This window comes from Priapulus caudatus, unplaced genomic scaffold, assembly GCF_000485595.1.
Source record: "Priapulus caudatus unplaced genomic scaffold, Priapulus_caudatus-5.0.1 Scaffold162, whole genome shotgun sequence".
In the NCBI taxonomy this organism is placed as follows: domain Eukaryota; kingdom Metazoa; phylum Priapulida; class Priapulimorpha; order Priapulimorphida; family Priapulidae; genus Priapulus; species Priapulus caudatus.
The window spans coordinates 291,195-312,694 of record NW_014577223.1 but is presented as its reverse complement, the minus strand read 5'-3'; the positions used below and the strand labels follow the sequence as shown (position 1 = coordinate 312,694).

Here is a 21,500-nt window from a genome sequence, read left to right as displayed (position 1 = left end):
TTAGGGTTAGGGTTAGGCGCCCCCATACTGCGCCGCCATACTGGACGTCATAAAGTGTATTTGCACCCAATGCCTTAGATCAGCAGCAAGAAATGGTTATGTAAATTGTGTATAAACGTATAGTATTACTATTAGTAGGTGTCAGAGTCACCTCGGACTAATTGTGGTCACGTGGCTGTATCATCAATATTGTTGTTTAAATGGGAGACATGATTAGCAATAAAGACTTGTCATAATAATGGAGTCAGAAACATGGATCTGTTGTAACCAAACTTGGAATCTGCCCAATCTCAAGATTGTGCAAACTGAAAACAGTCGGTGATTCAACAACCGCTCATAGCGAGTGTGTGGTGTGCGTGGTGCAAACTAGGAAGAGATTTATCTCATATTTATCCAATTATTTATTATAATCATTTAATATTTATACAAAGGTGCCAAACACATTGAGGAAAGAAGGTATACGACCTTGTTATAGTTATGATACAGGGCTGCCAACTCTCACGCATTGACCGTGAGACTCACGCATTTTGACCAAATCTCACGCTCTCACGCTGATCTTACAATATCTCACGCACAGCAAAAAAATGCTGAGATATCTCACGCATGAATATCTCTTCGTGAATAAAACGCTGAAATATCTCACGCACAGCAAAAAAAATCTTACAATATCTGAAAATGGTCACTTTAGTATGCACCAAATTGCACAAATTGAAGTTATAAAATGCAAAAGCGCCCTACCGCCACCCCCACTCGGTCGCTTCGCTCCCTCGCATCTCACTCTCGCCTATCACCCAATGTTGGCAGCCCTGATGATATAACATTTGAAATCCTAACAATCATATGTTTGTGCAAGCTCTGTTCACCTCTGTTTGCCCAATCTCAAGATTGGTTGCCCAAACTGAGGATGCGCTGAAATTCCAAGTTTGTGCAAGATTCCAAGTTTGGGCACAACATGCGCACGCGTGACGTTACCGGATATGTACGCAAAACACATGGCAGCTATGGGTATATACAATACCGGTGACGTCACGCGTGCGCACGCCACTTCGTTTCAAAATGAAATGCCATGTGGTGAGATGTCCATGTAGATAAATAAGTGTTAAAAAGCCCGATAACTTTGCGTTTTGCGATCCATTTTTCATGGGGACAGGTGGTAACAGGTCGTAGTTGGTATTTCCAGCCGACAATGTGCTATAGCCCTGCGGCAGTTAATCGAACGCAGGCTATAGTACTAGAGCTATAATAGGCCTAGCCTAATGACTAATGTGCACCCATATCTGGCGATTTCCTGAATCAATTTGTAATGCCAGAAAGAATGTGGTGGAGAGAAAATGTCTATATAATGCTTAAAGCCATAAAGGTAATTGTGTAGGAATCACTGCCAGAAACTAACTGCCCATTGTGTATGGACTATATGAACTTGTTCTGCTGGCCTAGGTAAGTAGGTAATACTAATACTAGTTGAGGCACGTTCACGTTGGTCGCTGCATTATCATAGTCACAGTATCATACTAATTACTATTCATACTCATAGACATAGTGCATTCATCATGCGTCAAACTTGGACATTTTTACTTTTAGCATACGTTGTATTTGTGTTAGGTTAGTTTTATCAGATAAAACGTATCAGTTAACAAAACGTTTAAATTGTACTTTTTAATTTACATGTACAACCTCGATCACTAAATTCTTGAGTAGATCGCTATTTTTATCCTCGAAAGTTAGTAAGCTTTTATCCGTTGCCGCCATATCTAAACAGTCGTGAGCGTCATCTATCGTATGCCGCACAGACAAAAATAAGTAACGTATTTTTTTTCTAAATAAGCGCAGATCTACTAGCCATTGCACTTAATATGAATAACCCATAAATATTTTTTTATGTGCTGAAAGTGCATACTTTATTTTTTGGTGCATCCAAAAAAATAAAGCGGGATCTTGACGATACAGATTTCTGGTTGGGGTTGTAAGAAAGTTCCTACAAATCCCGCTGGGCGTCGCACCTTAGCAAACAAATCCCGACGTGACTCGCCGATTTCAATTTTACGAGTTCATAAGTTATATTCTGTGATTACAATTGTCATTTTCTCACAATGCAGGGACCACCCGGTTTAGGTTTTGATGATATTCCATCTGGAGTGTGGAAGATCGCCATTCTCATAGGAGTACTCGTATTTATAAAGTAATACTATTACTGTACCCTGTAGGCTGTAGTGTTTGACTATTGTACACAGTACAGTGTGAGTGTGTAAGATTTTTAAATGTAAATTGTAAACAGTAATGACTCGACCCAATCAATAAGTAGCCTATTACTAATTTGCAATTACGAAGAACGTTGATGAAGTTACGCATAATACCTAACAATTAGGTCTAGGCAATTTCAGTAATTAGGTTAAATTTAAATGTGCAAGAATGTCGGCCAAAGGATATAATACTAATAGCTGTCGACATTTGGCATGCACATGTCAGACATTGCGAAAATGAATTGTGGTCAGCGCTTATATCCATGAACCAAAATGTTAATGGCATGGATGTAGTACATGATTATTATGCTATGATGCTTTACTAGTAAACAGACAAATGTTGCGCAATTGGCAACTGGTATTAATGTGCGGATGTATCTTTCCTTCGTATTGTTTAATTGAGATTAAGGATAATTTAACCATGAAACCATAATTAGGGACAATGCTATACTCCATGCTGGCTGTCCCAGCTTATAGGAGCACCAGTGACCCAACAGGATGGCACAGTAACTAATTGACCTTTTAGATGTGGATTGTTCCATTTCTATATTTTATCCCATTTCCACCAATCGGTGCTCCTAGTGCTATGGAAAAATATGATCAAAAACCCATCTCACGTATTGGTATGTGCCAGGTTGTAAGTGCCGGGAAAGGCACTTGTCCTTTAAAACCTAACATAACCTAACCAATAAGGTTGAAGAATATATTATATTGAGTCAGTAAATCCCTTTACAGCTCTGTGGGAATGACCCTATCAGTATGACCATACTCGGAATATTTTCATTTCATCAGTGTATCAGAGTTAGAGTTGGTATTATCATGATCATATTTGTCAAAGTCTAGTTTGTCACAGTCAAACTTGTATATAATGGTCACTAAAGGGAACCCTTAACAGTTTCCTGTATAGACAGGTGTCCATCTGCTTGGTTGTCATTTTGCATCAGTAGTTGATCCAATGATAACCTTTGAGGGAAGAAAGTTACCATTATATGCCCTGGAAGGACATTCGAGGAATGCAAAATTAATGTCCGACATCTGTGTTGAACAGGGATTTTCTCTGTACAGGGCACATATAACACAGAATTATTGGCAGAGAGATTTTTATGGCCATTGGGAACAGGGTCAAAACAGAGTTATCAGTTAACACAGGATTGACTGTAATCATATTCATTACTGGATTACTAAATCTAGGCTATAGTACTATGTATGACTTTTAATTTTAGGTGCACCTATTTCTTACTATTTGCAGGGTATATTTCAAAGGGGCTGTTACTTACAGTCATGCTCTTGCCAAAGGGAAGACGTTTATTCTCACAGGGGGAAACCAGGGTATTGGCATGGAGTTAGCAAAGGAGATTGCAAGTAGAGGTAGGTTGGCTATCAGAATCTTGGTAGTGTTGGCATAGAATTTTCTGCCCAATTCCTCTTATAATTTATTTTCTTATATTTGGTAGGAAGCAAGGTAAGTAGTAGCATAAAAGTATCTAAAAGTTAGCTAGGTATTGTTTAGATGTGTTCATGGTATTTAACTGAACAAGTATATAAATAAATAAGGTTGGTCTTTTTGCTCATATTCCGATCTAGTACTGCCACTATTGCAGCCTGAAGCTTCCTGTTCATAACTGGTTTATAACATAACAATCGAGTCGACATAATAATTATAGGCAAGTGCAGAATTGTTAGCCTTGTCTGGGTCACATTATAGAGAGGAAAATTAATGAATTCAAGCTAGCCTATCTTCTTTTTATATTTATTGTGCTGTGCACTTGAGTAATTGTATTTTTATTGCCTAAATGTTATTTCTAAACTAGCAGGGTGATAAATTAGTAACAGCCAGGTTAATGGGATCTATTGTGTCGTGCACATGTCATGCAATATTTTAGTCCTAGGGATCTGACTTTTTAGATTTAACTATGTAATAATATATTATGAATCGCTGATACTGTTCCAACATATAAAAAATGTTTTTTTACATTATAAGAAGTGTTTTCGATGGCCAAATATATAAAAATTTATGTGGGTCTTTATTTTCTTTACCACAAGTTCATGTTGTAAACAAACTTTTTGTGAACCTCATATCTTACAGGTGGAAGAATAATTTTAGCCTGCAGAAATCTAGAATCAGCAAAGGAAGCTGCTGATGAAATTAAAAAGGCAGCAAGAAATAAAGAAGTGTATGTGAAGCACCTTGACCTAGCATCACTGGACTCTGTTCACAAATTTTCAGAAGAAATCCACAAAGGTATGCAATGTGTGTCTGCTAAGTTATTAATTCATGAAAGCAATGTGCTATTTATTTGTTTTCCTTTAAATATGGTACATGCCATGCATCAACCACCATGGCAAGAATTCAGAATGCTCACCTACCAGCTTGGAATTGTTACCAACTAATACTAATTACTAGTAGAAATAGAGAAACAGTGGCCATAGAGAAACAGTCGCTAATAACATAAACTGTTTCACCAAACATCTTTAGAAAGGAAGTAATACCCACACTGATGATAAGAGTTAGCTAACAAGATAATAGAGGTTTTATGATTGATTCATTTACTACTTCATTGTGTTGCAGAAGAAGAAAAAATTGATGTCTTAATCAACAATGCAGGAGTTATGATGAATCCAGAGCTAAGCAAGACTAAAGATGGGTTTGAGGAGCAATGGCAGGTGAACTACCTCAGTGAGTGTCAGTATTACTGTTTAAATAATTCAAATTGTTAAGGTGATATATAACAGGAAATTAAGCCATTTTGTGTTGAATGAATGGCTTTAAGCTCTTCAAGAAAATCCATTACAATGTCGTTATGAGCTGTGGATCTGCTTTTGTCAGTCGAATTCAAATCATTATAAAAGTATAATGTAGTTATTATCAAAACGAAAATACAATAATTGTTATAAATGTGTGTTTGTGTGTGTGCGTGCGTGCGTGCATGCATGCATGTGTTTTGCCATTGACATTGAGGTTTGTATTTTGACTTGCCTGTATTCCAGATATCAAGGCAAGGCTATTCATATAACGAAAAAATTTATGTTGACACCTATGCAGCAATGCTACTGTCACTGCTTAGGTCTAACTGTTGCGTGGCCACATGTGATGCCAAAAATCTATGCATCTGGTGGACGTATGATTTCAGAGTTGACTGGAGTGAGGTTTATTCTCAAACGCAAAATAATCGTTTCCTCTTCAGGTCACTTTCTACTTACGCATCTTCTGCTGGATCTCTTGAAGGCAGCTGATAGAGGGCGCATAGTAAACGTGAGTTGCCGGGCACATGGAGCCGGTGAAATGATGTTCAACAATCTGAATGGGGAGCAGGAATATGAGCCTCGCCGTCTCTACTCTCAGAGCAAGCTTGCTCAGGTCTTATTCACCAGACAGATGGCTAAGACACTTGAAGGTAATTCATCGGTGCTTCTACCCAAAATTGTTCAACACCTGGTTCATGAACTGTTAATAAACGGATGTCACTAATCAGTGCAACTGAAGTTATCCGATTTATAATCTGATGCAAGTGTGTAATTGTAACCAGTCATTATTCCCCAGTTATACAAGATATTCCCTCCTATTTTAATATACTGGTTAGCCTTTTGTTTCTGCAGGGTATGTCACAGATTTTACAATTCACATGTTTGTCTTTTGAATTTTTACATCTGTAAAGTTGATGATGTATTTTCTGTTGCAGGCACTAACGTGACTGTGAATGCAGCACACCCTGGTGTATGTAATACAAATCTGCTCAAACACATGCCTCTGCACAGTAATAAATTCCTGATGATAACCACAGCTCCAATTGTCTTCATGCTCATGAAGTCTGCTAAAGATGGAATGAACACACCTCTCACCTGTGCAATTGCAGATGAGATCTCTGGTGTGTCGGGCAAATATTTCAGGTGAGTTGGTTAGACTATTGTCATGAATATGTGTGTTGAGTGAACATCAAAATCACGTAACTTGTAAACATAAATTTTAAATGTTAAGACTTGTAATTTGTAAATAATTTGAATTCTCTACGTGGCCTGGGTGTAACTAAACAAGCCACTCATAATTTTCCTGAGCCACATTTAGATGCCAGTGATACTTAATCTAGCAACGGATTTATATTCCAATGTGCTCTGGATCTGTAGAATTATACGTATTAAAAATTTGGGGCTTGCAAATCTGCCAGGCACAACAATTTCTCTGACGACTCTTCATGCAGTGATTATTCATGTTCTGTAACATAGTTAATTGATTGCATACAGCATTTACTTAAGCAATCTATTGTTCTTGTTACAGTGAGTGCATGGAAGCCGAACCAAGCAAGAATGCTCTTGATGATGATGTCGCTAGCAGGTTGTGGGATGTAAGCATGAAGATGGTCGGGCTTGGCAAAGGGGAGTGAAAAGCATCTGATTATCATTAATTACTTCATATAAATCATGTATGTTTGAAAGGTCCACATGTTATAATTCATTTTGTTATTAGTAAAAAAAATACTCATACAATCGCATTAGCTTTGGCTCCACCTTTGTTATCTTGTGATCAGAAATGGGATTCGTGGTCATGTTAGAAAAAATAATGACCTTAAAGATGTCATATATCGATGCAGTTGAAATTGTGTATTTTGTAGGTTTTCAGTAGGTTGAAGATGAAAACATCATGTGACTGATATGAGTCTATATTATTTGAGTGAGCAAATGTTACCAGTGTATGTGAAGAGCACGTGGTAGAATAATGTGCTTGCATATATAGAAGTATGTTTGTAAGAAAATGAGTGTACTAATTGCTTTCAATCAAGCCTGAAAATGAAAATGAATGAGCTAAATGTAAATTATAATTATTCTAACATTCTCGAAGAATTCCAAAACACAGGTGACAATATTCTTCAAATAAGTATTGATTTAGAACTTACTCTTGTTGCTTGTTATTAGCATTTTTTGCCCATTGCCTACCAACGTTTTTAATACTTGGAAATGCTAGCCAAATTTAGGCTACAGCCATGACAGTAATGTCAGTTCAGTTAGTTCCCATTTATATACTTTGAGATGCCAGTTAAAACGAGTTTTCAGTATTTATCATTCAACTATTGTGAAATGTCTCGGGCACGTATCCTTTTATACATTTTATATCCAGAGTACATTATAGATCATTTAAAAAAGAGATCTTAGTTTTTTTGAAGATGACAACTTATCGTCATGTTGCATGCAGTAACTGTAGAACATTTACAGTGGAATATCGTGTTTACTTGTAATGTGTGATCATAGCTTAGTTACGTTAAAAACAGTAAAGCCAGCTGATCATATTTGTTAACAATTTATTAATTGAATTAGAAAGATTGTGAACCACTGGCACTAAATTACAATATTCAAATGCCGGTGGTTTTTCAGGCAGGAATATCAAGCTGGTGTAATTTTTTTATATTTAAAACGTGAACCAGTTCGTTTATAAAGCAAGGCTTAATTATATATGTGGCTCCTGTTTCTTGCTTCTGTGTAATATACATTAAGGTAGCACATGTGTAAAACGTTGTTTAACATCTTCCCACATTTCATGTCCACTTTATAGAGAAAAGAAGCTAGCTAATGTTTGAAAATATGTGAATGAAAATCAACCAGGTGTTTAGCGTAGAAAATAACCCATGTATTGTACCATTGCAGGATTATTGTTTTTTCACGTCACACGTAAATAGTGTTTATTGTATTTGTTGTACGTTTATAATGGGTTAAAGTATTAAAATAGATGGACGTGATAATATGACGCGTAGCCCATGTTTAGACATTGTGTAGTATAACATAGCAACGAGGTTCAGCTGTGTTGTTTCATAAAGAGCTAATAATACCTATTAGTATACATATTAGGTAGTATTAGCTCTTGATTTCACATATATATATCTGTAAAATTCTTGCATGTCATTTATTGTAAAATGAGATATATTGCATATTGTATACAGAAGGATATCATGTAGCTATAGTATCAATGATTCATAAACTTGCACCAACATTTAAAACTCGACATTTGTGCAGGTATTTTACTGTATCTGTTGTTTCGTTAATGATCCAAACCATTTGTGTTGAACTAACGCGAGATAAAGTTGGGGTGGTATGCAATTAATGTACATAAGTATACTACTAGTCTTATAATGCTAGCTTTAGCTAAACGACGTAAATGTGCACATTTTTTTCACGGACTTCTTGGTCATCCTCAGGAGTGCCTCCATGGGGCAGGTGCTCCGCGCTCTTCAACAACGAAATCAGAAGCTCTGGGTGAACGATTTATGAAAAATTGCACTCTCGTTGTCTGCGATCGGTTTAATAATCCGCGCACTGCTTGCTGGCAGGCAAATACCAAAATAAGTTCTCGTGATGTCGACATAACCTTGCGTTTTGTATTAAACCTAAACGAAATTAATTTGCAGCGGTGTGCCTCAGGGTTTTAATGCCACAGAAAGTCGCGCTAGCTTCCTTGATTACTCTCAGATTTGTTATTGCAATAACCCGTGGGCTGTAGTTGTATGTGACAAGAGGTGCTCTTGAAGTGGGGAGGGGCGATCAGCCTCCCCACCCCATCGGGAAAAATATCAATAACTCGTCGGCGACCAATCTATGAAAAAAATGCAATCGCCTCGTATGCGATTGTTTTAAATCCGCGCACTGTTTGAAAACAGGAAAAAATATTAGGATCTTACATAAAATATGAATTACACTTTCGACAAATAACTGGGTTATATTTTAAACTTAATTGTTTTTATTCGTACTTGTCGTCCAGATTTATTAGTATTATTTCAGTATTTGGTTGCCCGAGACATTGATTTTGACATAGACAGTGATTTCCGTATCTAAATTTGGTATTCTGGATTCAATTAGAAGAATGTTATTTAGTGCGAAGCGTGTTAGCTCGCGACCGACGTGAATCTGCGACGCGGTACCTCAGGGTTTATGACTACAGAAGCTTCGTCAGCTTACTTTTCTGACTGATGGCATAATCTGTGAACGTATAAGAACTCGAAGATTGGGTCGCGCCTACCCAAGCCTTATAGTCACGTAGCGTGTTCATCGCACAACAATCCAAGGCAAAAGTCAGGGAAGGCAATGGCGATCTCCGTGTACTGACAGGTATATAAATAAATAAATATATATATATATATATTCAGTCAACGAATCTGCGATGCGTGAAACAGAAGGACGACTAATTGTGGGACATTTCTATAGATACGGCAAGCAATCACACATAAGTTGATAATAGCTTTGCATCGATGTAAAACATCATGTGTCTCTCTATACAGTATATTTCTCTTATGTTATTCTGTCGTATTTCAGAAAGTTCACCAGAATGGTCACATATGTAAATCAGTAGGTATATGTCACGTGAGGTCTTAGTGCTGGAGGTCTTGGTGTGTGTGTGTGTGGGGGGGGGGGGGCGTGTCGATGTGGAATTCTGTGTATATAGCGTGTGTCTGCCTAGTCGGGTGACGAGACACGTAAATTAGTTGTTGTTATTGTTCATGTTTTATGTTATCGTTATGTTATGTAATCATGTTATGGTTTTATGTAATCACGCTGTCTGCAGCTGGGGGAGGTGGCATATCTAACGCCGGTTACAACAACGGCGCCTGATTTGAAGCTTTCGCTCTGCAATGATTGGGTTTCAGTGGGTATGACCGGTGGACATATGCAACTTTGGTTAGTAGTGCACTGCTAATAGTAGTAAGTTATTTCTTGTCGGTCCGGTTTTGTTCGCGTCGCGTCGCAGCTCCGTTCGTTTTTCATGAGAGGATCGGGGTTAATTGTGTAGTTGGGTTTGTTCAAATAGGTTTGTGGGGGGGGGGCAGCCTAACGAGCTACATGGCATGTCTAGACAGAGCTCGCTCGCTGGCTCACTCACTCACTCACTCACGCACTCACGCACTCACTCACACATATACATATACACCACACGCACGCACGCACGCGCTCACTCACTCACACATATATATAATACATATACACCACACGCACGCACGCACACACGCACGCACGCACGCACGCACTCACTCGCTCACTCACTCGCTCACTCACTCGTACGTACTCACTAACTCATTCACGCGCTCACTCGGTCACTCACTTGTAATCACTCACTCACTCACTCACTCACTCACCCACTCACTCACTCACCCACCCACCCACTCGCTCACTCGCTCACTCACCCACTCGATCACTCACTCACTCACCCACTAAATCCCCCGCCCACGCACCCACTCGGTCACGATTTTCGTTCAAATCGGCGATATTCCTGACTTGCGACCTTGCGCCACATTACAACGACTGCCGCCAGGCGGACATGTACGGGTCGTGGAGTGGTCGTTGAGCGCCATCGGCCGCTTTTCAATATGGCTGTAGCAGTACGGAAAGAGTGCACGTTGTGACGTTGTAGACGTCTTGAAAGTTCGACCTCTAGTAATACTCACACGAAAATGTTAATCGATTAACACATGATCAAATACTTGGTCTCAATTTATTTCACATAGATTTCTGCCTAGCTTTTTGTATTCTAGGTGTTACCAAGATTTGTAAGCATGAATGAATTCAACGATTATGATATGGAAAACTTATGTGGTGTCATCAAGAAAGAGTTCGAACTTGGCTGCTCTGGACAAGATGTTGAGTCCTTGACACCTCCAATTGAAACTACAAGTAGAGGGCAAAGTAATCTCAAGAGGAGCGCATTAATAAAGGTTGGTTGGTTTCATTAAAAACATTTTATCGCTTCATAATAGGTACCTACCTAATAAATAGACTGATTCTAAAGTAAATTGTGAATATTTCTCTGCCGATTCTAGATGGAGAATTTTATTTCAATGTCATTGGTTAAACAGACGTGAAATACCACAGTCAGTAATTAACACGATATTTTGTTAAAAAAACGTAGTACGTACATCCCATGTGGAGACAGGTCTTCCATTCTTATATGAACCATACCCAAATTGATAAGTGAATATATTTCGTTGCAGCCTCATGACGGTGGGTGGTGGGAAGACTCTGGGTCCCTAGGCCTACTTCCTTCTTACAAGTCAAATAGCAGCAAGGATAGATTCCGGAGCTATGAGAGGTTGAATTACGAGTCTCCAAACCAATTAATTGCCAATTCAGTTGCAGCTCATGATAACCACATGGCAAAAATTATGCAAGGTTAGTCAATACAACAGGTCAGTTGATATGGCTGAGTGGTGAAGTAACATTAGACAAAAGAAGAATACGTGCATATAATAAAAGATTTCAAAATTAGGGTATAAAATCAAGTAAACATCTAACAAGATAATTACTAAAACTATTCACTCTGTTGGCTATTATCCTGGGCTCTATTAGATCTAAATTACAATTTTACTACGTATTGCATGGAAATATATTGCAAGCATTTGATTTAGCCTAAAAAACTGACATGAAGATCAAACTGCCAACTGAGGTATGTAAACTGAATTGAATGATGGCATTTGTATGTATTTTACTAAAGCCTAGAAATGTCAAAAGAACAAATGATATTTGAACATTATAGTTACTATCTAGGCTAGCCCCCCTCTGGGTCAGGGTGCGCTCATAGGAAAATTGGCATGCATCTATGTTCTTCATTTTTATAGACACCCTCTTGATGTACAGAGATTCTAGACAAGTTATCCCTTTTTTTTAAATAAGCTAAGGTTCTCATCTTAGTTTTTGACATAGGTTTCTTCCAATATAATCATTGTTAATCAATTGGGAAATACAGTACCCTATTCTCAATTTTGGGTAACTTTGAATTTGACCCATGTTTTCTCATTTTTACAGACTAGATTTTGTTGAAAAAATAACCTTTTTACTTGAGTATAAAGATATTGAAACCTCTAATAGGTTCTGGTCACATTTCTCACCAATTCACATTGCAGTGCAATTGTCTGAAAGTGAGGAAAAGATAGAACGGAAAAAAGTGAAATCTCCCAGAACCATTATGAAACTGATGGCAAAGCACAGAGACTCTGAGAGGTATTAAACAGCCATAGCTTGAATATTGTGTAAGCTTTGTAAACCATGGCTTGAAATTAAAAGTTATGTCTTTGCTCTCTTGCTTGCACTGCCCTCTTCTTGTTGTATGTTACGCAATTGTGTCCGCTTATGAAGTGACAGACAGGTCACTTCTTTAAATTTGTAATTGGTAAAGAAATTATTTTGTAACAAATAAGTAAAAGAATGGGAAAGATCAATAAAAAAATTGAGTCGGGGGCCCTTTTTTGGCGGGTCGGTCGGGTGAGGGCAAACAAACAATATTTTTATTATGGCCTGGACCTGTTCTTACTTGTATTATAACAGTATTCATTGAACTGTAAACTAGTTTTACTGCATGTATAAAGATTAATTAGACTGGACTAAAACCACAAGCAAATCACAGAATTTTCACTTGAGAAAGAGGAGCTGTTCAATGACTAACCATCAAAAATGAGCTTATTCATCAGGATATCGATCAGGAGTAGATAATAGGGAAGGAGTGTGACTTCAATAAACAAGGTAAATTCGTGATTTACTAGCCTTATAATACCTGCGATTTACTTTGCGTAACTCATCCAACTTGAGCTCAAATCGTACACAGTACATTCGCCTAGCATCGTGCGAAATCGTTTCCTCATATACACCCGCAATCCGGAGATACAGACTAAAACGTATGACACAAACGTTTTTCATTCTGTTGCCAGCAAACTCGATGCGTTCGGAGCCTTATTTGAAACAAAAATCAGCTACTACTAACCACAGCTTGCTCTCTCGGCCAGGCGTGTGGCTTGCAGGGAGATTGGAGCTGGAGCTGCTGCTGATTGCGGTGAACGTGCGTGCGTGTGGGGCATACCAGCTGTATGCCGGTATGCCGGTATGTAGCTGTATGCCGGGTCAAAAGTTATCTCGCCGAGTGTTGCGTCGATGTCCAATCTCCCTCGAGCCACACCTCCTGGCCGAGAGAGCAAGCTGTGGTTAGTAGCTGCCTTTTGTTTCAAATAAGGCTCCGAACGCATCGAGTTTGCTGGCAACAGAATGAAAAATCGTGTCGTACGTTTTAGTCTGTATCTCCGGATTGCGGGTGTATACGAGAAAACGATTTTGCACGATGCTAGGCGAATGTACTGCATGTGTACGATTTGAGCTCAAGTTGGATGAGTTACGCGTAGTAAATCGTAGGTATTATAAGGCTAGTAAATGACGAATTTCCCTTGTTTATTGAAGTCACACTCCTTCCCTATTATCTACTCCTGATATAGATGCAATTGAAAATGGTGATTTATAAAGTTTATAATCATTATCCATTTATGTAGCCACAATTTTATAGTTAAATTTAAAAAGCAAATATATGTGTAAATGTAATTATTTGTTTTATTATTTCGTATAGTAGCAAGTACCACAGTCATTGTATTGTCATGCTATTGTAATTTTGTTCAAATATTAGTTTATTATGTCTTATTTTCTCTAGGTTGAGACATCATGATCTGAATGCCATCCTTAAGAAACTGGTAAACAGAGTTCCAGGAAAGTTGAGGCTCAGAGAAACTCGGGTGAGTCATGGAAATCAATAAACTGCAATAGTTTATATGCAGTTTTCTAAACAATCATAAGTATATCTCTGTTAATGACATGAAAGTTTTTCAATTTTCTTTTCAGGTACAAGAACTTCAGAAAATCATTCGCTATTGCACATTTCTAGAGCAAAAGGTGCATGAGTTGGCTACTGAGTTGGATGTTCCAATGAACATGCACCTTCCTTTCCTGACAGCAGAACATGAAGAGGATGGTGAGATGTACCATAGATGATTTTGAGACACTTTATCAAATAGCTATAGCAGAGAGTGGGGTAAAGGTAACACGGATTTGAAGTCGAATACTGCGTGTTTTATTTCCACACTCCCTTATTTGATGTAGCAGGAGTCCGTGTGGCTCACTGAAAATTTTGCTATACATAACTAAACATCTATTGAATACAGTTTTGCTTTTATTGTATTAAAATAATATTCTGTGGTAATGCCTGACAGATATAGCATGATAATTCATGTCATTGTGGTAGTTACTTCGACTTGTGTTGCGTGGCATTGTTATATCTTTAGTTTTGAATCTGAGACTGCAGACTCCCTCACGTTTCTGCAGGTATCCTATTTCTAAAGCCAGGTAGCCTGTCTGATCCAAAGATTTATTTCTATGTCTGCTTTAGTGTGTGCTCATTAATTCTTCATTCTGCCCCTTATACATAAAGAATTTGGTATTATGCTGTATGACACAGCATTGTAAAAATGATTTGTTCTATGTCCAAAGGAATCTTGAGAAGAATTACCATTTATTAATAGATTATTGACTATGAATTTTATATGTGTATTATTTAATCATTAAAACAAAATTATTTAAGTTATTCTCAATTTTTATTTAATATTTAAGTCAGCAGACATGTTATTTTATATTTCATTATTTTGTTATATCTAAAATATGGTTTTCTCCTCCATATACAAAAGACTAGCACACGACAGAAGATTAATTCTTTTACAATAAAAATGTCTTTCATTTATTCAGGTATGCTTGTTTCTCCAATAAAGCCTAGGAGAATGAGAAGCAAACCAAAATTACGTGTGTCTAAAAAGGTGAACATAGCTCCGGTCACAATTGAATGCATAACAAGTAAATGATCTTAATAAGATATAACATTGTGGTAACAAGGTGATAGCCAATTAAAAGTCTATCATTAATGCAAGTACTGAGATCATATTATCCATATCTATGACTGCGGTGAATATGTAATGTTTTTACATACAAGTGCGCGTATATTTCTGTTTCCCTATCTTGAAAGTGTGCGAGCTACATGATGAACAGTCGAAGCCGTCTGCCTGGAACCAGTTCCTCTGTCCCTTGCGTACTCCCCCAGCGACCAATCATCACCAACCCACTGCTCCATCAACCATCCACCTATTGCTTTCCTAGGAATGATCTCAAGCTGTTTGCTCCACAGGTATTTCGAAATGCCTCGTCTGCATTTTTCATTTACCTCAATTCAGGGAAAGGTGCAGATGTGAACTTGGTATGTGCATAACCACAGGGCCTTTCTTTTGATTTCATAGTCACTGAAAGCACGTAGGGTGACCATGCCCTCTCATATCATCGATCCCACTACTGGAATACCAATGCAGCTTACCTCCATAGAGCAAGTGACGATGAAACCGACGACCAAATCTAAAATTGTAGAGACGAATTCCACTTCTCATGTAAGAGACCATTAAAAGCATATGAGTGTTATGAAGGATGTGATTAAAAGCATATTGAGTGCACTCCGAACTATTATGACTTATCTCGTAAATTCAATAAAAAAAAGTTGCTTTCTTCATTATTCAGGGCATCGATAAATGCAATACATTTGTATTAATTAGTTATGTGATCACTATAGATAGATGTTGCTACTGGTGGTTTGTTGGACCAAGAAACAAAAGGTATTGGTTATCAACCGAGCATCACAAGTTCAAGAACTATGCATGCGGGTGGTACTGGTGGAGATGCTCACCAAAAGTACATGATCTTGCAAGGTACTTGAGTAACAGCACCAATGTAGACTGCATCGAATTGTGCTGCATGTTGCGTTGCATTGAATTAATTAATGTCAATTTTTTCCATAATCATTATTTCAGCATGCAAGTCACAGCTGTTGTTCTGTGTGAGATATATTAGGGATGCATGGCCTTATCTGTTCAGTGCTTAGACGTGCACTTTTACGTCGTAAAATTTAGTGCACATCTCTCGTTTCTGAGCAGGCAGCAACAATGATGGAGTTCTCACCTTCGTTCCCGTGAGCGAAGCCAGCGTCCCAGCTCGCCGTGACGCAGACATGGCCGATACCAGCACTCCCAACTATAATAACATAGTTACCCTGACCAACCTACTCACCCCAGATGGCATCAAGAGAACATTGAGCAAATTGCCAACATCCAAGTGTGCCAGTGGCCAGCCTGCATGTGAAAGTGCTGGTGGAGGTATGAAGATGAACAGTGGTATAGAGCATTTCCTTGTTTGCAAAAGTGCTGATAAGCTTTGCTAGTTGTGAGCATGCCCCTGTATGTAACTGCTTAATTGGAAGTCTGACAGGGACATTGTAGAGCCCGTGACAAAAATGCAGATGCATATCATCAGGAGTCTATCAATTCCAACGTGTATCATGGTAGGTACTATGATATTAGGAGTCTATCAATTGATAGACTCCTAATATCATAGTACCTACCATGATACACGTTGGTAACACTTTTTGTTCTGGCCTTTTTTGTATCCAGTGTTTGTAAGTGATTCACTGTGTCAGGAACATGTTTTGTAAATCAACACCCAGGAGAATTTTTTTTAGTTTAAGCATTTCCATTTGATTGAAGTCTGCCTGATCATAGACCTTGTGCCATTTATTGCCTACCTACAGAGAGCTTTGGCACCACTGAAGAGGAGCTTGCTGTCTCTTACATGCTGGCATCTGAACTTGATCATAGTGATGGAGGCCAAGAGCTGTTCACCGACATGCATGGCAACAACCAGGTGAGTCAGAAAAGTCCACTAAAATATGGTATCATAAAGTTTTTACACCTATTCGTTTACCTACTAGCCTATGTCAACGGTTGATTGCTCTTAGTATATTTCATATCTTTTCCTTTTTGTATTAATTGCTGTATGCATGGTGCACTAAATAGAGAATGGCACAATTGAAATTATTTCAGCGAAATTTTATCTATTAATACATTCTTCTAGGAGGTATACACTAGGAGTCACCACTTGCCGGACTTACCCGAAGCTTTAGATTTGTCATTGAATTCACCTTTGTCCAAGAACAAGATACTAGTGGGAACCAAGACATCAAGGTAGCCAAACTAAAATCATAGATAGGATTGAAAAATATATTAGACATGGATAATAAATGCTAGATTTAAGGAAACAATAGTTCTTCTGCTTACTTTTCCATATTTGACAGAACTGAGCCTGGTGACATTGAAGGTAATAGAGGAAGTGTCATGTGGTCTCAACCAGCATTGACAGGCCATTTTAATGCTCTCCCAGCAGATGATGCAGATCAAGATGCACGGGTATGCTACACATTCATTCCCTTGGTCAGGTTGTTTTGTGGTACTTTTTAGATTGGTAAATATTTAGCCAAGAATGTGTGGACAATATAGCTTACTGTATTTCCAGCTAACTTTTTCAATCTTTTTATACCAATTTAAAATGCGTTTGAACCAAACAGTAATTTAGTAGCTAAATGTTCTGTCAATTACTATGCAGGATATTTCTGATGGTGTCCAATGCGAGGACTCTGTGCTGTTTCCTTCCTCGTCACTCCTCTTCACTGGTGATGTACCTGTCCCAGGGCGGAGGCGGATGAGAACAAGAAAGCAGGGACAGCCACAGAAACTCTCACAGAAATTCAAAAAGAATCGTTCCCAAGTGCTATCTTCTCACTCTGTAAAATATCCTGCAAGGCATCTCTCTTCAAAAACGCATGTCACTTCTGTGAAAACTCCTGTGAGCGCAAACACAACTCTGACATCTTGCTTGATGTGTACTCCATCTCCTAGTGTCAGTGCTACAGTAGCATCTACCAAGCCAGTAAATCACCCACAACGGTATACGCCTCAGAAAGTCGAGTGCAAGCAAAGGAGCCGCTTGGTGTTTTCCCCATCCATTCATTGTAGGGATAAATCCATGATGGAAGTAGGTGGTGTAAAGAAAGTCCGACCAACTAAGTCTGCTGTGGTACATGTCATGGGTAATGCAAAGGAGGATGTGGAAAACTGCCAGTTACAGTCTTCCCATAGAGAAGGTTTTTTGGTGAAAGTAGGAGGAATGGAAGAATACAAACGAATGCCTCTCACTACCATGAATACTGCCGTGAGAAAGGAAACTAGCCTCAGCACAGTTGAACCTATTTTGTATGGTAATAATCTTTTATCACCGATACCAGCAGCACATTAATGATAATCTTTATTGGATTATTATTAATTAAGTTAAATTGATTATATCCAATTGTTGTTCCAGTTGCTGAAGCTTCTGTCATTCCTATTTTGAATATGGCTGTGTTTCAGAGGCTCGTATTGCCACAAAATCTGAAGCTGTAGAAGATGTTTTAAAGCCTGATGTTACTAGTGCTGATCATGCTTACTGCATGAACGGAGGCACCATCAATAGTGAAAATGACAGTGGTGCAGCATGTCTGATGAAAGCAGATTCTGACGTGATGTACGTTGATTTATACCATGTGTTTGTATAAGAAAACTTTATATATTGATCAGAATACATTGTATTCATATCTGTATGCAAGTGTTGTTCCAGGGAACCATAAGATTGTCGTTTATAGGCAGCTGTCAATTCCCTATGGGTGATTTCAAATTTGTCTGCCACTCAAAAGAAATGCAAGATGTGTCCATTTTAAACAGGTGTTCGTTCTATATAGTTGTCTGCAACACAATTTGACTTACCTGAATATGACAGGTTGAACATTCTATATCCTTTCAGTTCAGGATCTTTGCAGAAAGAGCAAGAAGGTATTACACGGTGCAGTGTGTCATCAAACTGTGTTAGTAACCAGGTTACAGTTGGGCAACATGGACAGAATTCTTCCAGACTGGATTACAGGAAGGAAACCTGGATGAATGGCTTCATGTATTTTTCAAAGTGTAATAGAAAACTCTTTGAAAGGCATGTGAATGATTTAATTATCCTAACTTGCATTAATATTTTCCTCGATTGTTTGACTCGCATATATAATTATCCAGATTCTACTGTCTGTTGCTGTTATTGTTTGCTAGTTTGTGGTACTTCCGATTTTACTTTCCCCATTACACGATCTCTAGAAAGTTCTTGACTTGACCCTCTTTTTAATCCTGGCATTGGAATTTATCTTCCTAGTACTGCATCTCTATGGCATTACTTGCCCCTATAGTGGTCAGATTATTTTTATTGTGTTATCGTCAATTGCCATGCTTCGTCTTGTGCATTTCCACAATTGAAAGTGCTCCATCAATTATTCATGCACGTAAGAAAGTAACTCCACTCATTCATCTGCAGAAAGACTGGGAACTGCCAGCGCATGAGCAACGTCACTAAGCATTTGGCTCAAGCTTGGAGAGCTATGAATCCTGACCAGAAGCGTCCGTATGAGTGTGTGTCGTGTCCTTAATATTTCTTGTCGCATCTATGATTTCCTTCTGGTTAAGGATGTAGCCATGCATTAGACATGCTTTGCTGAGCACATTGTGTAGCCGCCATAGTATACCAAACTATTAGTAAAAAATTATACAAATTAAAAAAGTTTTTAATTTACAAATAGTGGTCAATTTTTATACCTTTCTGTGCTCTACTAAAATATTGTTTTGTTGGGAATTTTTCTTACAGACTGGGAGCAGAAGCGTATTTTAGAAAGTGACGATGTCAGCCACAGATGGCGCCCGAGGACCTACATGAGCTGATTGACTTGTTCTTTTTCACAAGTGTGCGTGGCACACACCAATCTATATATAATTTTATATATTATATATAAATCAGTGGCGGCACACAGAGTTTTCCATTTGTATATTGACCTGGATAGGGTAGATGATTTAAATATTAAAAAAATAAACTAAGAAACAGTTTAAAGTTTTCTGATTATAATGAATTTATTTCAATTAAATTACAATTTTGAAAATGCAACTTCAAGGGAATGATGTTTAACACGTTGAGGTTATTTGTTACTCAAATTGGGCAATAAATATGTTTTAATAATAATCTACTCGTTTAATTGTTTTAATAGATGAGATGAGAATTATATTTAGTTTCTTTTGTAATTGTGAAAAAAATTATGTTGACTTTCAAACAATACCCAGATCAATATCAATTATTTCATTCAAATGTAACAGGGTTACATACTACAATACCAGAAGAATCGAGTTGCTTTCAGGCAGTTGCATTATTATATTGATTCTGTGTTTGTGATTACCTCTCCTTCAAGACCACTTGCTATTTTCTTAGAATGGCAATTATACATGTGCCACCTCTCTAGTAGAGCCACAAGTCCACTTGCTGTATCTTATGGGTAGCTGCCATATACACAGGTTGGTTATTTATATCAAACTACTGTAAAGAAAAATATGGCGTTTAGCATAAATATACATGTACACAAATAGATTCTTCCGTTTCTTCGGCCCAGGCAGTGTTTTGTCCATCGATTATTTTAATAATTAAATAATATATAAGTAGTGTTGTGTGATGTAAAATATCAAAAGAGCAATCAGCATGCTCTGCATGGGTGTCAGCTATCCGGTACACACATTGGCGCGTATTAGTATCTAATTTTTTTTTGTCTCTGAATAATCTCGACAACAAAGATTGCTATGTATGAGTATTCAAATCTAAAGCTTGCATTTGCCGTGTGTGCGTGCATAGTATTGACGATAACCTCATCTTATAAGTTATAAGGATCATTCATTCTGCAAGGGACTATAATTATAAAACGGAAAGCGACGATGACAATAGTACGGTCTGTTTAGCTTGTTTTTTATGAATATAAAATTTCTAACGTATATTATTAGTAATATTATATTAATCCATATAGTTGTAAAAATATAATCGATATCAAAGTACATAACCTAATACCTACTGCCACTATTATAATAACTAAATTTATATCGGTGATAGCCTGTTCTTTTGTTTATGTGTATATCCCAGCATGCATTGTGAAAGTTATGGAAACGGAGAACAACAACAAGATATGTTTTCTCCCTATTTAATTGGTTTTCTGTGGAAGAACGATCTTTTTGACAATACTATTGATGGAATCATAAAACTGGATACCTAGTTGACTGAAAGTGTTGTGCCGATATTTGAAAGACCTGTAAATATTGTGGGAAATGAGGTAAGACTGAGCCGTAGTAGATTTTCAGTTCATTCATTTTCATCTACTCGAGTCGGTACTAGTTAGTTGCTGAATGTGTATGCCAGTGTCTGTTGCTATAAATGCTACGACTTACAAGACATTATTAAGTCAGTCTAACACAATCAAAGGTAATGAGTATATTTACGCTATTAAAGCTGTCAACGTTCAACTGTTCCTTAGTTACTACCACTACTAGTAGTAGTACTAGTAGTAGTAGAACTACTACTAGTAGTAGTACTAGTAGTAGTACTACTACTACTAGTAGTAGTACTAGTAGTACTAGTAGTAGTACTAGTAGTAGTACTAGTAGTAGTAGTAGTAGTAGTAGTACTAGTAGTAGTAGTAGTAGTAGTAGTAGTAGTAGTAGTAGTAGTAGTAGTAGTAGT

At 37.8% G+C, this 21,500-nt stretch overlaps 4 protein-coding genes across 4 annotated transcripts in view; 3 read left to right on the top strand and 1 right to left on the bottom strand.

Annotated features, from left to right (window-relative positions):
- The window catches only part of LOC106806474 (PIH1 domain-containing protein 1-like), a 14,388-nt gene extending 12,632 nt beyond the window's left edge, over positions 1-1,756 (bottom strand). Inside the window, exon 1 of the mRNA XM_014808428.1 lies at positions 1,675-1,756. Coding sequence (XP_014663914.1) covers positions 1,675-1,749 — 75 coding nt within the window. The 5' untranslated portion in view covers positions 1,750-1,756. The remainder of the gene's footprint in view (positions 1-1,674) is intronic.
- Positions 1,757-2,001: 245 nt separating this feature from the next.
- LOC106806473 (retinol dehydrogenase 13-like) lies at positions 2,002-8,229 on the top strand. Its single transcript, XM_014808427.1, has 7 exons — positions 2,002-2,179; positions 3,490-3,608; positions 4,327-4,482; positions 4,810-4,917; positions 5,426-5,635; positions 5,921-6,128; positions 6,514-8,229. The coding sequence occupies exons 1-7, from the start codon at positions 2,091-2,093 to the stop codon at positions 6,617-6,619; spliced, it is 996 nt and encodes a 331-aa protein (XP_014663913.1). The 5' UTR covers positions 2,002-2,090; the 3' UTR covers positions 6,620-8,229.
- A 2,220-nt stretch (positions 8,230-10,449) lies between these two features.
- On the top strand, positions 10,450-20,085 carry LOC106806471. Its single transcript, XM_014808426.1, has 17 exons — positions 10,450-10,927; positions 11,204-11,381; positions 12,113-12,209; positions 13,678-13,759; positions 13,866-13,995; positions 14,763-14,830; positions 15,305-15,448; positions 15,628-15,763; positions 15,989-16,225; positions 16,639-16,751; positions 16,962-17,071; positions 17,182-17,293; positions 17,490-18,141; positions 18,290-18,443; positions 18,720-18,902; positions 19,272-19,364; positions 19,599-20,085. The coding sequence occupies exons 1-17, from the start codon at positions 10,769-10,771 to the stop codon at positions 19,627-19,629; spliced, it is 2,679 nt and encodes an 892-aa protein (XP_014663912.1). The 5' UTR covers positions 10,450-10,768; the 3' UTR covers positions 19,630-20,085.
- Positions 20,086-20,913: 828 nt separating this feature from the next.
- Positions 20,914-21,500, top strand: part of LOC106806462 — a 74,317-nt gene continuing 73,730 nt past the window's right edge. The window contains exon 1 of the mRNA XM_014808401.1: positions 20,914-21,093. Coding sequence (XP_014663887.1) covers positions 21,089-21,093 — 5 coding nt within the window. The 5' untranslated portion in view covers positions 20,914-21,088. The remainder of the gene's footprint in view (positions 21,094-21,500) is intronic.